General features: G+C 34.3%; 1 protein-coding gene across 5 annotated transcripts; it reads left to right on the top strand.

Moving 5' to 3' along the window:
- Positions 1 to 446: 446 nt before the first annotated feature.
- On the top strand, positions 447 to 15,611 carry LOC128212474 (protein regulator of cytokinesis 1-like). 5 transcript variants are annotated; one of them, XR_008257462.1, is made up of 16 exons: positions 447 to 557; positions 856 to 979; positions 3,186 to 3,308; positions 3,619 to 3,852; positions 4,070 to 4,240; positions 4,913 to 5,062; positions 5,605 to 5,752; positions 6,311 to 6,447; positions 6,559 to 6,657; positions 7,236 to 7,382; positions 7,636 to 7,755; positions 8,184 to 8,249; positions 9,505 to 9,636; positions 9,959 to 10,028; positions 11,218 to 11,302; positions 12,562 to 15,611. XR_008257462.1 is itself a non-coding variant. In XM_052917952.1 (16 exons), exons 1-15 carry the CDS (start codon positions 547 to 549, stop codon positions 11,287 to 11,289), a joined length of 1,905 nt encoding a protein of 634 aa, XP_052773912.1. In that variant the 5' UTR covers positions 447 to 546; the 3' UTR covers positions 11,290 to 11,302; positions 12,562 to 15,611. The 5 variants fall into 5 exon arrangements, 4 of the variants coding, with proteins under 4 accessions (XP_052773912.1, XP_052773915.1, XP_052773911.1 ...); XM_052917952.1 differs by having other exon boundaries at positions 9,959 to 10,129; XM_052917955.1 differs by lacking the exon at positions 11,218 to 11,302.
- The last annotated feature ends 5,602 nt before the right edge of the window (positions 15,612 to 21,213 follow it).

Raw genomic sequence — 21,213 nt, 5'->3', positions numbered from 1 at the left:
GTCCCTGTTTTGATTCCTGCCCTGGGCGCATGTGAGAATGGTTTGTGGTAACCAAGCCTGACCAGCAGGTTTCCTCCGGGGTATTCCGGTCCCCCCCCCCCCCCCCCCCCACACACACACACACATCACAAGAACATACTCTTGCGTAACATCATGCCAATGAAAGTTATGTTGTAATAACTTTTTTCACAATCGTTTTAAAATATAAATGTTTTAACTTATAAACACTTATGTTGTTTAAAGTCATAATAACCTTTGTAATATAAGTAACAACAAAGGGTAGAATTAAAGCTGTTTTCTAAAAAACTCCTACGAACCTTATCGTTATATTTATCCTGACATGTTATTGCAGTGACCGTGTGAAGGGAAGTAACACTTGCAGTGAGTTTATATGAATGGTTATGTGTAGCCTGTAAAGTACGGGTTGAGTTTTATAGAATCGTGACCGGAAGTAGACTCAACAGCCAATTAAAATACAGAAATATGCGCGACGTTTGAAATGAAAGAAATAAAAACATAATCCAATTTTTAGTTGTTATATATAAAATGGAATCCGGGTAAGTATTTTTTTATTTACTTTTATGCAGATTATTCAGACTTTTAACATTTATGATTATAAATTCATAATTGAATAATATTAATGCCTGGAAAGTTTAAAAAAATCAAATTTGCTATTTCAAAAGTCAGTAGTAAATATCTCCAAATTTGTATTAATCGGACATTCTATACGCTAAGTGATTATAATTTGAAATAATTCATTGTAAATAATCCTGAAATCCTAATTATTGTGGGCGTATTATGGGATACCACGAAAATATGTGACATTAACAATTTTTTTTAACATTTGTTTTGTAGTAACCAACAGCTGCTCACTTCAATCCAGTCTGCTTTGGGAAAGCTTTATCAAATTTGGGACAGGATTGGTATAGGCAAGGCAAATCAAGATGAAAGAAGTACAACCGTTCTCAAACATGTCCAGGTTGGTTTTGATCCACATGATCGCAGATTTCATTAGTACAACTTAAATAATTTTTGCTAGTTGGTCGATAGCTATTCATAGCTAATGATGTCCCTGTTATGTCATACTGACTGAAAATAAAATTTTATTTGATTTGCTGAATCATAAGTGAGGGATATGTATGATGCTGAACAAAATTGGCTAACTGTTTTGTCGCAATATGAATATGCCATGGAGACCAGACGTGTATTAAGTGAAGTACTTTATGTTTGAAATGGATAACAAAGGTTTATATTCATATTTAACCATGTAGGTGCAAAGATAATTCGCACAAAACAAGCATTAAAACCATTAAAAAACAAGATTTACCTTTCCAATAAAAAGAAACTTTACTGACACAGACAACAATTATGCCAAGCGGAACAACTCGACCCAATTGTAATAACTCGGCCACCTCAAACAAGCTTCAAGATAGACCTCATGAATACAATCGCAATAGCCAAAGTTTTACGATGGTTGTTAAACTGTGATCTGCAGTCTTGCAGGTGCCCTTCATGTAGATATTGTCATGTTTTGACAGAATGAAATTAAGAAAAAACAATCAAACTTCTAATTATTCGTTGGATATTTATATTTTGTGTACAGAACTAATATAAAATAACATTATCTGGTATTTTGTCTTGTTTTTGCGATATTTTATAGTTGCAATATTCTTTAACCCGAAATCCCGATCAGAATAACTACCCACTTTTTGTACAAAACAATTGATACGTAAAGAATTTGCCATATCAAAAATCGTGAAAAAATTCTGTCAATGACAATTATTTGGACTAAGTTCACAGAGGCCTTAACAAAAATGTTATTGAATATATATGCTTTAAATGATTGCTTAAAAAGTGAAAATAGAAAATTGTGTGACTGGAAACTGTGAAATTTTATTGAGCTATTGCATCTATTTCTTTCCAAAGGCTTGTGCATTTAACAAGTGTACTATATGGCCATTTTTTAATGTTTAAACACCTTTTATGTGGTCATGGAATTTTCATGCAGTTTCTGTTCGCTGCAGTTGAATATTCCATATGTTTTACAAGAACATTTTTTTTTTAATAGACAACTAATAAAACTAAATTCTTACATGGTAAGAAGTAAACAGGAACATGTTTTAAAAATCACTTTTAAACCACAGACATGAGATTGAGAACGAATCGTTTTGTTGTTGCATTATATTTACAAAGAAAATTTGTAATAAGGTACTGTAGTGACTTTAAGACTTGATAAGAATATGACTAGATAACTTAACATTGTAACCTCTTAACATATCCATATTAACTAGTATTAACCAGAACCAAAACATTTTCAAAAATTTACTGGTAGTCTGTAGCGCTTACGTTCCTTGTTTCTATAATTGATTGTTCAAATTTCACTATCCATTGTTGCCAAAGTAGGCCTTTGAAATCAATTGTCAATTATAATTGATCATAGGTACAAAACTACCTGTAACCTGATGAACTTGTATACTATTCTAGCTCTCATGTATGTGCTCATAATACATTAAACTATGACTTTTTATATCTACGGAGGAACTCTTAAAAGTAAAAAAAAAATGCATTTAAGAGGTTACACATAAATAATATTAATATATCTTGATCACACTTCCTTTCAATTACAAAACTAGCATCGGAACACCAATAATGGGACATCGTGATTATTAATTATCATCTCATTAATGAAACACGCAAATCCTATCAAAGTCCAACCTACTGTAACAAAAATAAGCTTTCAAAGAGTGCCTTTCAGGATCAGTCCCTTGGCCTTTTTGACCAGAGTCCATTGTTTTATGCCTTGCCAACTTCAAATTAATCTTATCTTGCATGAGTTATCATATTTTAATATCTCAGAAATGGTTGATATGCATATTCATTATTTTTCACTTGTTTTTTGAAGAAACAAAATTGAGGTATTGTTATAGTCTTCGTTTTTGTTGTTGGCCGTGGTGTTGTATTTGTAAGGTGGAAACTTGGGGAAAAAAGTCATGTATGTCAAGGCCTGTAACTTTAGTAACACTATATTTGTGTTACTTTCTACATGTGGTGCTCTTGGTATATAGTTTAACAAGAGCACCACTTGTGGAATGAAATGCAAATATTTATTATTAGCTTACCAGTATGGCTTGTACTGAGATGCAGAATCCCATTTTACACCTGTCTTGATACATGTACATTTTCAGGGCCTTCTTGATGATATGGTTGATGAAGAGGAAGTTCTAGAGAAACAGATTGAAACAAGAGTGTCCGACCTCACTGAAGAATTGGCCCAGCTGTCAAAAGAGCTGCAAGTTTCTGATTTCAAGGTAGATTCGGCCCAAATTAGGAATTTTGGATATTTCAACTGAAACAAATAAAATTCGAGTGTTTGGGATTCTTAATGGTTTTTTAGGAAGTTAGACAAAATACATGTTATTTTCAAGCAGAAAGAAATATGAGAATATTATTTGTTTTTCTTATTAACAGATTATTGAGTGCTGCAGCTAATATAGTGCACACACATTGTTTTTCTAGTCAGCTCACTTTTGTACTGCATCAATTAAGAATATTTTTTTGGTTTCTTTTCAATTTGTGAAACTTATTTTTTTTTTTACTCAATCTAACTTTTATTTGTAGCCTCCAACTGGTCTGTCTATCTTACATAAAGAAAAAGAATTGAGAACAAAAGCCAACAGTCTTCGAGCCGAGAAGAAAGAACGGCAAAAAATACTGGCCAAATTACGTGCAGATGACCAAGCCTTGTGTGACGTTTTATGTATGACCCCATACTACATCCCCTCTGGGTCTACACCTACTGGTGAACAGTTGAAGGAACTAGAAACACATATACACAAACTTTCAATGGAGAAGGTAACTGACTTTGTGTTAAATCTCAGTTGTCTTTTTAAATATTAGTGGGTTTTTTAAGCTATGAGATGTTTCAAATAATATAAAAATATTGAAAATGAAGACAAATAGAGATTTGAAAGATAATTTTGTTTAAACACCAATTGTACTCCTTTAAACAACTTTTTTTTGTATATTTATGTTTTATAAGAAAGTGTATTAATTGTTAACTTTTCCCCAGACTCGGCGCTACAGCACATTCATAGACCGAAAGAAGCATATCAGCGATCTGATGCTGGAGATGGAACGCAGTCCAGAGACTGCCTTCGAGCAGGAAGTGGTCGTGGAAGATGAGTCACGGTTTGTCCTCTCCTGCGACAACATGAGTGCTCTTGAGGCCCTGCTGTCCGAGGTATTCATCAAAACCATTGTCACAAAACCAAAAACAACATGAAGCAACTATTGAATAAAACCTTATGTGTATCAAATATTAGATTATACCTTGGACCAATAACAAAACAAATCCTCCTCCAAGATTATGCATAGATCATTGCACATGAGTGGTCATTTCATTTGGAGTTTATTAAATAAATTTTGTAAGATTTAAAAAAGGCCTCGGCTCATGACAGGGACATCATTTATTATATAAACTAACATTATGTGTATGATTATACATAAAAATCATGTGATATTTCACTGGAATGATCTATTAAAAGCAGTTTCACTGCATGAACAGTAAAAGCACTGAAGTTGAACATTTCAAATTATCCAAAATTTGATCAATTTCTTTATTCTAAATCATGTGTCTACATGCTATGCATTTTGATTAAAATAGAGGAATGAATTATGATTAAGAATAGAGGAATGATACTTAGGGCTTTCCCTTTTAAACATAAAAACCCTGGGGGAAGGCTCTTTTAAATTATGCCTACCCCTTACAGAAGCAAATTTACCCTTGTGGGGTCCAAAATAGCGAAAAAAGACACCCACCTATATACTACCTCATTAATTGGCTTCCCCTCGTGGGTTAAATGTTTAACTGGAACAGCCCTTATCATAACATCTTGTTGATCTAATATTTCAGCTGCAGTCTACAAAGGTGCGTCTAGTGGAGACGGTGAAGGGATTGTGGGAGCGAGCAAGAATGCTGTGGGAAAGACTGGAGGTGCCGAAACATGAACAGGAGATGTTTGAGGAGGGGAAAGAAGGATTCAAGCCAGCAGTTATGCAGGCAGTATGTACATACAGTCATCAAAAAAAGCAGAAGCCTGCACGCTTGATCTGAGCTTGTAAAAATAATCCGAGTTTTGTTATACTTTTATTTAATGCTTGTAGGTTAGAATCACATAATAAATAAACTATGATTCATTTGAACATAAGATTGTCTTTTCCAAAAACTGTGCATTGGTCATTCATCCGTAGGAGTTCTTCAGCTACTGTATATCTTTAAACTGGGCCCATGATAAAAGTATCATTCTTATCTTTCTGATTTATATAAATGTATGTTTCAGGATATTTGTTAATTTGCTTAAATGTCCACAGATTTTAGTCCATCTTAAATATTAATTGAATAACTCGGGGTATAAATAATAATCAGGATAATACCTGGGCTTGTTATAAGTTAATACTATCAGACATGTGAGTTAAACCCTTTGGTAATATGAACATATAGTACTCACAAAGGCATGTTAAATGTAATCTTAATTTCGATGACTTAGACAAACTATTTTGATAGTCATTGCGTTGTCAATATTGCTAACTTGTATCTCCCATCAGTTGCAAGTTGAGGTGAAGCGATGTGAGGCCCAGAAGTTAGCAAATATCCAGAAGTTTGTGGATGGCATCCGTCACGAGCTCGAGACCTGGTGGAACAAGTGTTACTACAGCGCCAAACAGCGGGCAGAGTTTAAACACTTCAGTGACAGTGAGTAGTTATCTGATATAAGCACTAGTAGACATTGCAAACAGCTGCCATATTCTACCAGTCTGAAAATAATATTTTTATAAATATTTCCATTCCCTGACTGGACGTTGGTTCATACAAGTTTTGCGAATTCTGTATATTAGAACATTTTTAATGTGGATCAGGTTGTCCAATATTTATAATGGTACACACTGCTTTTGCTACTAAAATAGGTGGTACAAAATTGTTAGCCTGCTTTGTCAGATAATAATTATATAGTTGATTGGAGAATATAACGTACAGTAAAGTATGTTTTATATATATAATTGCACATGTATATTATCTAGACTGACTTCTTGTGGTGCAAGTGTAAAGGTTTACTTTTTATGTGAGGTCATTCTCTTCCAGTTATGAAATTTTGGACTAGCATTCATAAATGACTGACCAAAACCTTACAAACCTGTGTTTCGATTATCCGGATAATCCCCCTTCATTGGGTTAAACATGATGAGCTCAGCTTCTATGTTATTTTGGCATTTTGCACAATGAAAGAAATATCAGGTAGCAATCTAATTACAGGCGACTACACTGAATACTTACTGACAGTACATGAGCGTGAGGTAGCAACGGTGAAGGAATATTATGAGAACAACAAGGGAATCCTACAGTTGGTCGAGCAGAGAGAGGCGCTCTTTCATAAGATGATTGAGTTTGAGGTAAAAATATTTCTTGTGTTGTTTTTTCAGTATCATTTTTTAATAAATATTGCTTAACTGTAGATGAGTTCAGTATTCCAGATAAAAATTGTGGTTTATTGTGTTTTACAGAAGAGAGCCAATGACCCTAACCGTTTCTTCAGTGACCGAGGTGGCAAACTACTGCTGGAGGAGAAGGAGAGAAAGTCTCTCATGAAACAACTGCCCAAGGTCAGGGAATATTAAGTGTAGTTAAGCAGTGTTAGAATATGAGACTTTCAAGTACTAGCCCATTTTATTCTATTTTCTTATGCTAAATAAAACAACAACTTATAACCCAAACTTGATAGGTGTGTAAATCATAGGAATTCTAAAATGTTCAACTAGGTAAGGAATGGTTTTACAAACTTTTTACAAAAACTTTTGACTACGACTAGTTTTGGTATTTCATTAAAAGGTGGTAATAGGTACTAGACAGATTCACATTGCTAAATAGCTGTTAACATGTGCTATTTATTTACATCGGATCACAGTTGGATATAAATAATTATGTAATGTCTGATTCTTGCCAGGGGCCGGTTTGTATTGTGAATATAACCGTGTGGTGGTATGAAGACATAACAGAAGCTGGAATAAATCACTGAAAAATGGAACATCTGAAGATATTTTATTTAAGAAATCAAAGCACATCTAGTAGAGGCTACTTCCTTGATTTTTACCCATACCTTAGTCAGAAATGAGCCAAAATGCTTTTCTATTTGCTTAATACAGTGTAACCTTGTTTTAAAAAAAAATCTAATTCAATCTAGGTTGAACAAGAGGTTAAGGACAAGATACTTGTATGGGAGAAGGAACACGGCCGGATCTTCTCTGTTAACGGGCTACCCTTTATCACGTACATTGAAAAGACATGGAAGGACCATGAAGAACAGAAACAACGGGAGAAAGATGAGAAGGTAGTTGGGAGTGCTAGATTTTAATTGAAATTACATACCAAGAGTTGCATTCAAAGAATCTTTTGCTTTTTCTGAGGATTGCAATGGACTGTTTAGATATGTAGAGTTTAAAACACTGGTATCATAATGTTTTCTTTCCACTAGAAGTCGCTGCAAGTACTTTTTTGTTTTATATATATAAAAGTAAAAATGCCAACTTGATGTTAATAAATATGCATTTTTGACAAGCTTGACATTGGTTATGTCTCCATAGCAAAAGGCAAAGACTAAACAGATGAATGAAGAGATGTTGTTTGGGAGCAAGCCCAGTACTCCTGTAAAGAGGAGGTTCCAGCCCACGAACACACCCACCAAGACGCCCAAACAACGGAAGGTAGGTAGGGCCCAATGCGGGTACAGATAGTTAGTTACACTTGTGCAGATTGTATTGTGTATGATGTGTGTTGTGAAACAGTGTATGCTACTTAAGTAAATGGGGAAAGATCACAGCTTAAAGAATGTAGAATAAGTCTGATAGTAATTTAAATTTAATTGAAATAAAGCAAAGGAAACTGTCAGATAATTAACTAGATCAGTTGCCTGATAGTTCCTACTGGTTTTGAATTGAGTAGTGGTATAATGTCATTCAATTTAAGTACCGGTATTTGGCTTGAAACATCTTGAAACTGGCATTGACGCAAGATACATTTTCTATGTTCCTTTTCAAGATCCAAATTTCTCTCAAGTTTCCGAGTAAAAATGCTTTAAATTACGATGCAAACAGGGATGATACTTGAATGTGTGTACGTTGTGTACTAACAGATAGACTACAGTACAACCTGTAGCACAGTGAGTTCCGCCTCATCTCAAGGGTTACGTACACAAAAGGTACATTCTCTAATGCATGTCACTAGTTACCCCTTTCAGTTCACAACATAACATTTTCTTCTCCAACTGTTCTTGCTAATACATGTCAAATTGTTGTGTTCAATGTTTGCAGGGTCCTCAGTCTGCTTTGGGGGTAAGGGTCCAGTCATTTGGCAGGCAAAATACGAGCAAATGGGGGACATGGCAAAGCAATACTTAAATTAAAATCAATGATTATTCTACTTGTAAATTTATAACCGTTAATGATATTCTACAAAATGACTGTTAATTTACAACTGAACATTTTTTTTTTTATTTATTTTTTTTGGAGAGGGGGGAACTTCAAATTACATAGAGAAAATAAAATATACTTTTCTTATGGAGGGAATGCCCAAAAGGGCAGATTGGTGTCCTAGTGTGCTATTGCTGTTATACTGAACAGAATATGAAGTTTCAGGGCTTCCATTAAGAATTTTAAACTGAAAGTTAGTTTAATATGGACGTTTTTCTCCTAAAGTATTGAATACAAGGAAGTGCAGTCCCTTGAATATGGAAAATATCAACTGCAACTGAAAAGCACCAAATCCGGCAAGAATATTCAAACATGGATCATTTTAATTAAAAATCAAGTGGATATTTAACCATAAAAGTAATTATGACACCTAGTTTGTATTTTAAAATTCCAAGCAATCACTTTGAAGTTTTATAATAATTAATAAAGTTTCTGTTCTACCAGCCCATTGTGGAAGTTTAAGGATATTTTGGGGGAGAATTTCTTCAATGAAAGCCTTGAAAGATATTAACGCAGAAAATGCCTTTGAGTTGATTGCTCTTAAGTTACAGTTTGAAAATGGCATGGTGTTCTGCAATTTTTCTGTTGAATTTTAAGCATGCCTTATCTTCAATAGTTAACAAAAGCATCAGGAAACATATCTATGAATTAAATAGTTGAGAATCTTTGCTCGATGCCTGTGCTCTGTGCTTTTAGATGTCTGCACTTAATCTTTTAGTGAAAGAATTTTACATGAACATAGGATGGCTTGCTAAAGTTAAATACCAAATAATTTCTATTAAATGCAATTTATGATATGTATTATCAGCAAATGTCGAAATTATGGTATCAAGAAAGTTGTTAAAATGTTTCTTTTCTGGAAGTTATTACAGAAAAATGCTGAAAAAATGTCGAAAGATTAATCTTAAACTGATTACTTCATGTACCAAGTTTATGAAGAATTAGTTATGTATATGATTGATTTAACATGTACTTTTGTTACAGGTGAATGACACAACAAAGACACCAGGGTCGACGAGTCGTTTGCAGCAGTCAACAGTTTATCACTCGCCCTACAGGAAGATGGGAACCAACACTGGTCCCCACTCTAACAGGATGGCTTCAACAAGCAAACTGGTAAACTTGTACTTGTATGCAAGGATTTCTATACATAATATTTTTTTGAAGGTGTGACTTGATGTACTTTGTATTAATGTTCCTTTGTTGCCTTCTACTTTGACATATATCAGACAAAATCTTGTTATGTTTATTTGTCCCGAGGTCAAATAAATAAAAGATAGAGGCTTACGAATATTTGAGTAGTGGGTCAGGAAATGCCAAACAAACTTTTAATAAGAGACTACATTTTGTTGGCATTATTTCTTTAATTATATGATCCAAGCATTTATTTCTGAAGTAAAATAAGATCCTGAATCACATAAAACAAATCAATTTCCAGGCCCCTGGTAGCAGAAATCGTAGACGTTCAAACCGGCTAGCTCGGAAGGTGTTGGGTGATCGCAATGATGGTACGAACGAGAGCCACGTGTTCTCACAGACCACCATCAGCTCTGTTGAACCTGGTGGGAACGGAACTCTTGCTTCTACTGGATCTTATCAGGAGTTTGCTGTGTGTATATTGTACACTTGATTGTCTGTGCTTGTCTTTGTAGTATGTCTTGTTTATGTGCTTATGTGATTGTCTCTGCACTTGCTCATCTTTCTTTGTTCTTATTTGGTCGTTTGGTTTTACAATAGCCTCAGTGTCTTCAACATGTGTTTTCTAAAGAAAAAAATAATTGAGATGTCCTTTCGTTTAAACACAGAAAACTTGGGTATCAAGAGTGATCACTCTGGCTTTAACAATGGTCAAGTTATGCCCCTTTATTAACTAAGAATAGCAGATTAGCCCTGATCTCGACTTGCAATATTCTTGTTTTATACATTAAGACACTATAGTTATCAGGGATTTTGAAATGTGCTACTTGCCAAAAAACAAATTTACAAGGAAGTTATTTTCAAGAATGTGCAAGTGTGTGTTTTTTTTTTATAAATTCCTAATGTCTCTAATGGCTCATATGTATGTCTCTGAACGTCTGTCTGAATGAAAGAACTCAAAACCTGTGTTCTCCTGTACTCTGTTGGTACATCAAGCCTTCAACTTGCATTTCTTTTCTTTACCAATAGGTCTCCATTGTTCACATTGTTGTTTTACGTTTTAAGTGCTAGAAAACATGCGTTTTTAGACCGCATAACACTTTGGTAAAATATTTACCGATTTTTAATATTTTGTTTTCATTCCTGATAATTATTTGTAAGGTTACTGAATAATTAAAAAAAAAATCGTTTAGAAAGCTTTTTTACTGAGACCTCGATATATTTTGTTGATTATGATGACTCCATCCTCTATACCAAAAGTAGTATTCTGTTAGCAGTACAAACATACCATTAATTGACTGACAAATGGTTGTGGTTTAAGTGCATCTCAAACTCATGACACAGTACTCTTCAAATGTTTGCTTAGATCAATTTGCTAGCAAAGGAAATAAGATTATATGCCATTAATTTGTCCAATGGCAGAGCCGGGGTTATCCAGAAATGTCTCTATACCCATAAATCTATTTTAATAAAATACATTTTGAAGAATAAAAAGCTGTAAATTCATACATATATTGATCTTGGTGTAACAGAATTCTGAATAGACCATTCTTACTGTAGTTACAGGTACCAGATAATCTACACTCAACGAAACTGAAAACCCCTTCACCTCTCAAAGTTAAAAGATTCTAGAACACCACCAAATGTAAGAAACTATTTGTTTGGCAACTTTTTCCCAGAAAAAATAATTTTGGCATGTTTCCCTTTTGATAATGATGTAACTTTTTATTCTTCAAAATATTAAGAATTTTAACAATGCTAACCCAATTTACCACTTGTTGATAGTGAATAGTTTTGCAGTTGTCTGTTTTATATGTTTACATTTTGAAAATAACTATTGTAGCAGGTGGGTCTTTGTCTGCATAAAATAACCTAGACAGTTCCTAGAATACTTATACCAGCTGCAGGTTACACCCAAACAGCTTTGAGGTTTAATGATAAGATTTGCACACACAATACACATTCATACAAACTGTTTTAAGTTAAAACTAATACAATATTTTACTTACACTTGATGTTTGCATGAATGTTGTTGCATGATAATAAGATTAATACAAGTTACATTGCAGCGAGTTCCCACCAGGTTTTGGTTATGCCATTCTTTTTTATTTCATGTTACTTGTCAATGCTCACATTCGTTTCAAGGTATTTCAAAAGAAACTGAACAGTTTTTTCATGAACAAAAATAATTTTTGATACATATTTTTGCTAACTGATGCAATGTATTATCAAAGCTGTTTTTTAACAACTGTTTTGTTTAATATCTCTATGCTAGATTTAAAAAAAAAAGGATTGAAGCTAAACATAAAGATAAAACATTGTGGCCTTATACTCTCTCTGTTACAGTATCACAAATTGATTGACAATGTAAAGCGAGATTGTTTAGGTTAAAATTATTGTTTTTTCGGTGCAAACCATGTGTTAAAAGTGTATTTCTGTTGAAACCTATGAAGACATGGGCAACACAAGCATTTTTTCAAGGGGGGAGGGGGTCAAGAAGGAGCATTTCAGAACAATTATGCAAGCCAGAGTTAATGGTATTGCTACAGTGTATATATTGTCTCGGGCAACATGTATACTAAGTGTCATTGGAATATCTCGGAATTGTTTTAATATTAATCAGAGATAATGATGATGCTGACAGTGACATCAATGTCAATCACAATACCAGTTGAATTAAAAAGACTTGAATTAAAAAGAAAGAACTTTCCACACCTTAGAGTCTGAATGCTAGAATAGACCTGCATGGCTGTCTTACAAATACCATCAATCTTGTTATGTAGCTGTTCAATGTTACCATTTGTTTTACTAAAAATAACAGTCAAGTATGTGTATCCACTCAAGAATTTTTTGTTCTATTAATAGTATTAAAGTTTTTATAATGATAATGTTGTTGTATTTCAGGGGGGCCTGAAACCGACAGTGAGGCCTTTCTGCCGCAGCTCTTTAGCTCCCCAAGGACAGAGTCCGATAAAAAGCATGGACCATCATAGACTGTGAATAGACAACAGCGTGGGAATGCCATGAATTCATTGATAGTACACGGTGGCAAAGTGGCATCCATAAAACGACCATCACAGATTGTGATTTTTACATAGCGATTAAATTCCAGGCAAACATTTATGCTACACAGTGTCAGAGTGGCATCCATAGAACAACCAACATGGAATGCAAACATTATGAACATAAACCATCAAATACCATATATATTATGCTTTGGCAAAAATAATTTGTTTTGTTTTTGAATCAAACACAACTTAATATACTGTCGTAGCTGAAATAACACTTGCTTCGTTGATATATGAAACATTTACAACATAGACTGAATGATACACTACTGGAATCAAGCGATTGTGTCCACAACCATAAACTTCACTTGTGAGAAAGCACTTGCTACATCAATTCATGGTTAGAAATCATAGAAACAGCCAGAATATCACAAACTAAACTGTGAAGACATTGTGCCTTCATTTACTATGTGTGTACCTTCAGACTGTTTGCAAGAAATCATAAATGCTGAGTGATCAAATAAATCTCATTTAACTTATGACCTTATCAATTGGGCAGTAGACTTGAGACATGGATGTGGCTTTTATTTTCTAGGAAAATATTTGCATTTTGTGCTCTCAAAAATGAAAATGCTTTCAAGGGATATTTTTATTTGTATTTGTATATAGAACAATTATAAACATTATAGTGTTTTAATATTTTAAAAGCAGTACAATTACAGAGGAATGATCATTATTGGACATGTATCCACATATATCTTGGTATAAAATTGATACCTGAAGCTTATTTATGTATTTTATTGTTAACTTAGGTTTAATAATTTTCATTTTTGGGCAAAGTTGTTCTTGTAGTCATGCAAGTTATATTTAAGCTAGTGGGCATTTGCTTATGATGTTTACCATATTTATTTCATTATAAATTGCAATATTTTGATTTGTTAATACTTGTAAAGCAAGGAAAAATGTAGTGCAATGTAATATGTGTTTTAGTAATTTTATATTTGTTATTAAATATAGAATGTAATGGTATCCACTCACAAAAAATAAAATGTTTTGTTGTTGACCCTGTCTTAATTTTTTTTGTAATAACCATTTTTTAAAGTTGATGTCATTGTAATTGCAGTTGTTTAATATAAAAGGTCATTAAATAATTACTTAAACTTAACAAAATCCTCTATTTATTTTGTACAAGTAGTCTGGTAATGATATAGCAGAAGTAATACCCCAAACATTCTTTGCATAATCTGGTTTGTAAGCTTTATAGGAACAACTAGTGTACAACCCTGTACCGCCTTTATATATGTGTGTCTATTTACTGGCTGTAAATTGCTCCCGTTTTGGGGCAAGTTTCAACTTGTTGTATTCTACTTGATATGCTCTTCGTTTGTGTGATTTTCAATTGGAAAAGTCGAGAATTGTATTGTTACAAACTGAGTTCGACAGTGGCGTTGGCAATGTGCAAAATTGTTAAATGCTTGACATTTCTTTGAAATCTTTGGACATTCACATGGATTACATGTATGGCAGTGTTCGACCGTTGCCATATATATGCAGAGCTCTCGTGAACAATTTCTACCTAAAGTGCATGTTCAATGTCATTCTTTGAATTACAACTATATTATACAAATTAATAATAGAGAAGTTGTGAAGCACTACTTGTACATGTCTTTGATGTGTGAACTACTTGTATAGGTCTGTGAATGTGTGAACTACTTGAACAGGTCTGTGTATGTGTCAAGTACTTGTACAGGTCTGTGTTTGTGGCAACTACTTGTACAGGTCTGTGTATGTGGCAACTACTTGTACAGGTCTGTGTATGTGGCAACTACTTGAACAGGTCTGTGTATGTGGCAACTACTTGAACAGGTCTGTGTATGTGTCAAGTACTTTTACAGGTCTGTGTATGTGGCAACTGCTTGTACAGGTCTGTGTATTTGTGAACTACTTGTACAGGTCTGTGTATTTACACAGACCTGTACAAGTAGTTGCCACATACACAGACCTGTACAAGTAGTGGCTCCACAAGTATAAGTACAAATAGTGTTCCACCTCTCATGTTGTCATACATGCCATATTTCTGAGAGGCTTCCCAGGGGATTTTGGTCTGAATTCCAGGGGATTTTGATATTGCACCAGGGGATTTTTACGCGACGAAAATTTGCGCAATATCTGCATTTATAATATAAGAATTAATACAGAAATACACTCAAATAACAATAATTTTTGGACTTAGTCATCATGGTCCTTCATGGAATTTCACACTCATAATATTATTGATGCTTTCTACTGCCAACCTTAAGCAAGTTTTGAAAAAAAATAATAAAATATTCCAGTGGATATGGATCCCCCAGCAGGGGACCAGGGGATGGGTCGAAATTCAGGGGGATTTTTTCCCCCACCGGGGGATATGGCATGTATGTGTTGTATTTTAATGAACATTCTCCACTTAACTGTGAGTGACATTTCTAGTGTGTCATCATTATGTACATAGCTCCGTATATTTCAATTTTATCTCTTTTACAGGTTCTTTCTCTTGCTATCTTTCTAATCTATGTTTGTGTGTCTTACAAAGATCATCCGTGTAGCAATCTGGTTTTAACATATTGTTTTAAACAGTAGGTGCTTGATCATAATTTTAATCACATTTCATAGATACAATAGAGAAGCAAATAAAAGGATATGCTATTATCAAGTTTTATGTGTCATCAACATGAAGTGTTTATAAAAAGACATTAAATGTTTATGGAAAACAGTTGTATTGTATTTTATATTTCATTGGGCCATCCTCTAAAATGTTTGCAGTGACCGGACACCAGTCTTTGACCCTTGGGAGAAATAAAAAGATTTTTTATTTATTTTGCTGTAACAGTGTTCTTTTGTTTCATGTAAAGAAATTCTATACTATTTACAAATTAATCCCAGACTCATTGTTACTAAGTATGACTCACTGCTGTATGTGCTGTTAAATAGTATATATCAATTCCTCATTACCACTTTAATTGATCGCCTGTTGCAATACATACTAAATTTCTATAACCCTGCCAACTTTAAGTCGACTTTCAGAATTCTTTGGGTAATGAGGCTCCGTTGATATAGAAATGTGTTAATATTTTGATACCGAAAAAGAAGAATGTATTTGGCTATCACGTAAAGTAGGTTTCAACACACCCTTAACAAACACAAGCAACTCCGTTTGCGCTGACCGGACGAGTTTATTTGAGTAACAACAGATGCAAGGTCATACAGGTGACACAACACAATAAGAATCTATCCTTAGGAAAAAATACATGTATTTATATATATATATATATATATATATATATATATATATATATATATATATATATATATATATACTAACAGTTTATGACACTTTTTATGGTATTTTGTTTTTTTCATTCAATCAACGTGTTTCAACGTGTTTGCTTTCCCCTGCGTCCATACTAGTTCGCCTTAGACTGATTTCGTTCTACCTAACCTTGTTCAATATATAAATACATATTAATCTATCGGCATTTATATAAGGCCTTACCACCATTTTACATATTTCAGTATAAATATCTTCCATTCTAAACATACATTTATACGTACATTAATCTCCCCAAACTGAGCACGTCAAAACCTTATCAGAAAACACATGTATCTGAATATAAATCACAACAACATGGATTTGTTCAAAGATAAGATCGATAGTAATCTCTGTGATACTGGCCGTCCAGGCCAGAACTCTCTTATCACCAAATACCACTGAACCACGTCTCTTTTCCGCGCTTAAACGACACCCCCTACACATAGTGACCAAGCCAGTTTTGGTCAGGCTATTTTGAGACAATTATTCTTCGCTATACGGTGTAATACGGAGAACAATATGTCTCAACACACCCAACCAAATGCAAGCAACTTCGTTTGCACTGCCGGGACTAGTTTATAGAAAATTAACTAAGTTACGGCAGGTAATGCAATTACATTTTTGTGACCCCCTTTTTTCATCTTTCTAGTTTTTAGGTATACACAAATAAAGAACACACATCAATCAGCATATGTGAATAGACAGTCTTTTTTCTCTTAAGGTTTTGATCGCTATTTTTTTTTGCTTCATCACACAAATACTTCACAGATCTGTTAACTCTGGGATCTTCTAGCCTCTAATTTGTTAGCGTAAATAGCTGACGATATGACACTACGACTTCCCGCTATCGAGCAAACGAGTTATATACATTGCAACTGTCATGGCACTGGCTGGCCGGTATTGTAAATTCAATTAAACACAGTATTTAACAAAACTATTTAAACAACCGGTATACGTGTCCGTTGTGAGAAGGTGCCCTTGACTGTAACACATGACCATTCTCTAACTAATATATCTTAATGATGAATGTTAATGCCAGCCTCCTACATCTTCTGTTGAATGGTGGATTTTTGGCCAGGACCTGTTAAAACAACGCACATTAGTTCTCTGACCCAAGACAAAACATGTTATACAAATTTAACGTTAAATGTTATCAAAATGAAAATGAAACAGATCTTTACTTAACATACCATTATAACCTTTCCCGGTACAAATAGCACCTTGTTTCGGCAAAATTGTATACCCTTGTACATATTTTTTCAAATTCCCTTCGTCGTGCAAAAAACAAGGCCAATACGGCGCTAACACCCATACGGTACTACCAGTTTGCTCTTCCTCGAGCATTTAGATACATCTAACTATCAACTTTTACTATAAGACGAAGCAAACCTCTCCCAATAGTGTGTTAAAATATGTGAACCAACTTGCTGATGCAAACAACTCGTCGCAATCTCCGCAACTACTCAAAAATCTGCTTGATAATTATCTAATGTCGAAATCCATTCCGGTACAATTGAAATACAATTTTTCCCACATAGCCGTAAAATGCCTAAATATAAAAAGATCAAATACTCTTTTATCGCTACTGAATCTTTTATCTTTTAAAATCTACTTGGCTGACCATGACCCGCCAAACTGCTTCGATTTTTCTCCTAGTATAACTTTTTTGTCGTTCTGGCTCTGACAACTACCCGATACAGTTAAATTCATTATACGATAAAGCTTTAAATTACCAAACTGTCTACTTTGATTATTCATTAAACAACTCACTTCCGGGAGCGATCTACTAATCAAATATTCACTTAAATCTGAACCATTTAACTTGCTCGCATCAGAGAGCAAAACCCTATATACTGTCTTCAGGGAATTGCAGTCCATTCGCTTCTGGAAGCGACTTGCAACCAAACTCAGTGAACAAATCTGTACCCACTCCCAGTGGTAATCTACCCATTTCCGGCACAGGCGTCTGACTCATTGTTTGTTTCTAAAATGTTGATTAAAATCCTTTTGAGTACATATAATGAGATAAGCAACACACCTGGAGATATTTAATGACTTTGATATATTTACAAAATCCTATTTTTCAAGAGCAGACCTTTTTTTATTTCCACCGTTTTAGGAAATGTTTTAAATGGTAATTTATACCCACATTCTACAACACCTATTATAAACGGGTCACCAGAAACCTCTCGCCATTTTGAAACATGCTTTCTAAGCCTACACGCGGGTGAACTTACATCACCAGATTGAGTGTTTTCTTTGGCGACAGATACGTGACCTTCACCAGAACTTCCGGTAGCATGGAGCTGTGGCGTTAAGCTACATAAAACACAATAAACGGGGACTGATCGAGGGTTTGACATTAGAGGGGGCGTAACGTAGTGGTGTCAAATTGAGGCTTGCGCCCATCCCTCAGAATCGATATTTATTTGTTAGGGTAAACACTCTTCAGTCCGATATTTTGGCGTTTTTTTTTCTTTTTTGGATGGTGCCCGCTCAGGGCAGCGTTCATAGTAGGGGCAATCGGATGAAAAGTTACAAACCGATTTACCGCCTGTCTCGGTCGAAGAAAGAGTGCGGTTTTTCAATGCTTAAAACACCAGTAATATTCAATAGCTTACAAGAACATTAATAATTATGCTATAAACCTATAATTCTAAAGCACAAATGATATGTTTAAAATACATTACTTAAGAATGCATGATTTATTTTATCTTGATTTTTTTCCTGCGCGAGCTGACCGTTACATTTAAGGACTTTTTCCTTTTTTTGGCACCAACCAAATTACTTGCTAGAATAAATCCGGACTCCAAGCTTTACTAGAATAAGGGCCAGTGTTATTAAACTTCGTACGAAGTCTGTTTTGCTTACGAACTTTGTACGATGTATCTCAGGCTGTTTAGCCGTTTTATTAAGAATTTCGTACGAACAAGCGTCAAAATATATGTTGAAAAGTTTGGTAAAGTCATGTTATAATTTACTAAATAAAGTTAGTTTTCTTATTAGGTAAGCTTTTGTGATCGCACGGTCTCCGTAGTTGTGGTCGTCACGGTTTTATTTATAGCAATTGCTTCAGATGACTCCTGAACCAATGGTCGAATTTCAAAATATTTTCCTTGGGTGACCCTCTACCAAGTCTCAGATTAAATCTTTTCATCTACGTTGAATAATTAAGGTCCCTAGGTCAAATCTTAAAAAAAAACGTTTTATACTCTCTACATGCCACATTTAACATCCAATCCTCATGTATGAAATACGGGCAAAATGTGAGTCTACATGAAATGTAGGCTAAGTTTGAATTTGGGTTGCGTGGGGTTAAAAACTATGTATTCGGTCAAATTTTAGTAAAACCTTGTATACACTTCAAAGGCCACATTTTTCACCCAAACATACTGGTATTTTGTCAGAATGTTTGTTTCCATACAACTACCGGTACTACAAGGAACTACTGATACTGTTGCTCCTCCTCTGTCATGGGAATGTCTAAGTCTTTGTATTGTGATCTCAGGCTAGCGATATAGGGACTATTGGCTCTCTTGTTAAATAAAGCTTTGTTTTTCTAGAAAGAGTTGAGGACAGAGACAACTCCTGGTGGTGCTGCCACATCGACTGCGACTACCCATAGAAGTTCCGCTAGGAGCCCAAACCATAGCCAGGCTCAGAGTGCACCAGACAGTGAGTACCCATGCTACTCAGCTTAATAGTTATATATTTTACATATAATATTAGAATATTTATACTCCCAAAAAGTCAGAATTTTTTATATATTTTTTTTTGGGGGGGGGGGGGGGGGGTTATGTAGGAATATGTCCATAACATCTTTTCAGTGCAACTCCTCCTAAACCGCGCAATGACTTTTGTTTAAACTTTACTCAAAAGGAGTACATGATATGTAGATTTTAAGAGTTGTATTGTCTATTCAGCACTATACTTTATGTATGAATAAATATTTTAAGTTTACATAAAACCCTTTATAATACACAGCTGGAATCAAAATATACTTATAAATTACTTTTGTGCAATTGTATACTCAAATCACCATGTACTCCTGCCAAAGCATGGTTATTATCTATCCCAGGTACCACAACCTGCATACTATAAAATCATGCTTAATTGAGTAACTTCTGTTTCAGATATCATGGTAGATGTTTCGAGGTTTGGACGGAGGAGGGTACCAAAAAGATTTGATGAATATATTATGTAAAAACAATAAAAATAAAAAATGAAGTTCACAATGTTCTATTTTTGATCCTAGTGATTGGTCTATTTTTAGATCACCTAGAGCCAAAGGCTCAAGGTGAGCTATTCTGATCACTGCCCACTTTCATCCAAGTTTTCACAGGAATGTTCCTTTGGTGGACCTCTTTCAAAAATGTACTGGCCTGGCACGGCTTTCACAAAGCATCTCGAGTCGATATCTTGCTAAAACTAAAATTTCAACATTGGATATCTCATTCAATTGTATTGCCACTGCACTAAATTTGTGTCTGCTTGTGAAACTCCCATGTTTCACAGGCAGACAAAATTATTAGCAATAATATTGAGGTCATTATTTGATATTGAAATTTTGAGTTTGAGCACGATCTCGACTCAAGTCGCTTTGTGGAAGACAGGCCTGGTACTGGTTTGTTTTAAATACCAGGGATCATGAAAAAGTAATCTGTTGCCGTGATATAACTGAAATAATGTTGAAAATGGCGTAACACTCACCCCACACTCCTCAAAAAAACACAACAATATTAAAAACAAACACAACAAAACAAACATTTTCTTCAAGCTCTTTCATTTAATATCAAATACAGTGGTGTTTTTTGCTCCTGAACAGAGAAATAAGAAAATGAATGCAAACTATTTGTAACATTTAAAACATTTAAAACAAAAAAAAGCCTACAGAAAAGGGTTAACCAGCTAACAACAAAAAGTTAGTGCATTTTTATACACCAAACTGTTAGTGCATTTTATACATTTATTCTTGCTTGAGGGAACCATGTTACTGATTTTTTTAAAAAGAGGTTTAGTTTCATTATTACTCCAAATGTGGTATTTATATCCCCTGTGATTTCCAAATATATGTTATAAAATTCATTTAAAGGCAAATTGCAAAAGTATCAAGGTATGAAATGCGACAAACAAATATGTGTTGGGGTTGCCCCTTTCTGTAGGACAATTTTTTTTTTTTAAACGGCGCATTCAATGTGT

This window comes from Mya arenaria, chromosome 12 (genome assembly GCF_026914265.1).
Source record: "Mya arenaria isolate MELC-2E11 chromosome 12, ASM2691426v1".
Taxonomy (NCBI): domain Eukaryota; kingdom Metazoa; phylum Mollusca; class Bivalvia; order Myida; family Myidae; genus Mya; species Mya arenaria.
The sequence above is the reverse complement of the archived record's forward strand: the minus strand, read 5'-3'. Positions and strand labels throughout refer to the sequence as shown.

Coding starts and splice junctions, on each gene's coding strand:
- LOC128212474 (XM_052917951.1), top strand. Junction 980..3,185: donor CCGTTCTCAAACATGTCCAG/GTTGGTTTTGAT, acceptor GTACATTTTCAG/GGCCTTCTTGATGATATGGT. Junction 9,637..9,958: donor TGGCTTCAACAAGCAAACTG/GTAAACTTGTAC, acceptor ATCAATTTCCAG/GCCCCTGGTAGCAGAAATCG.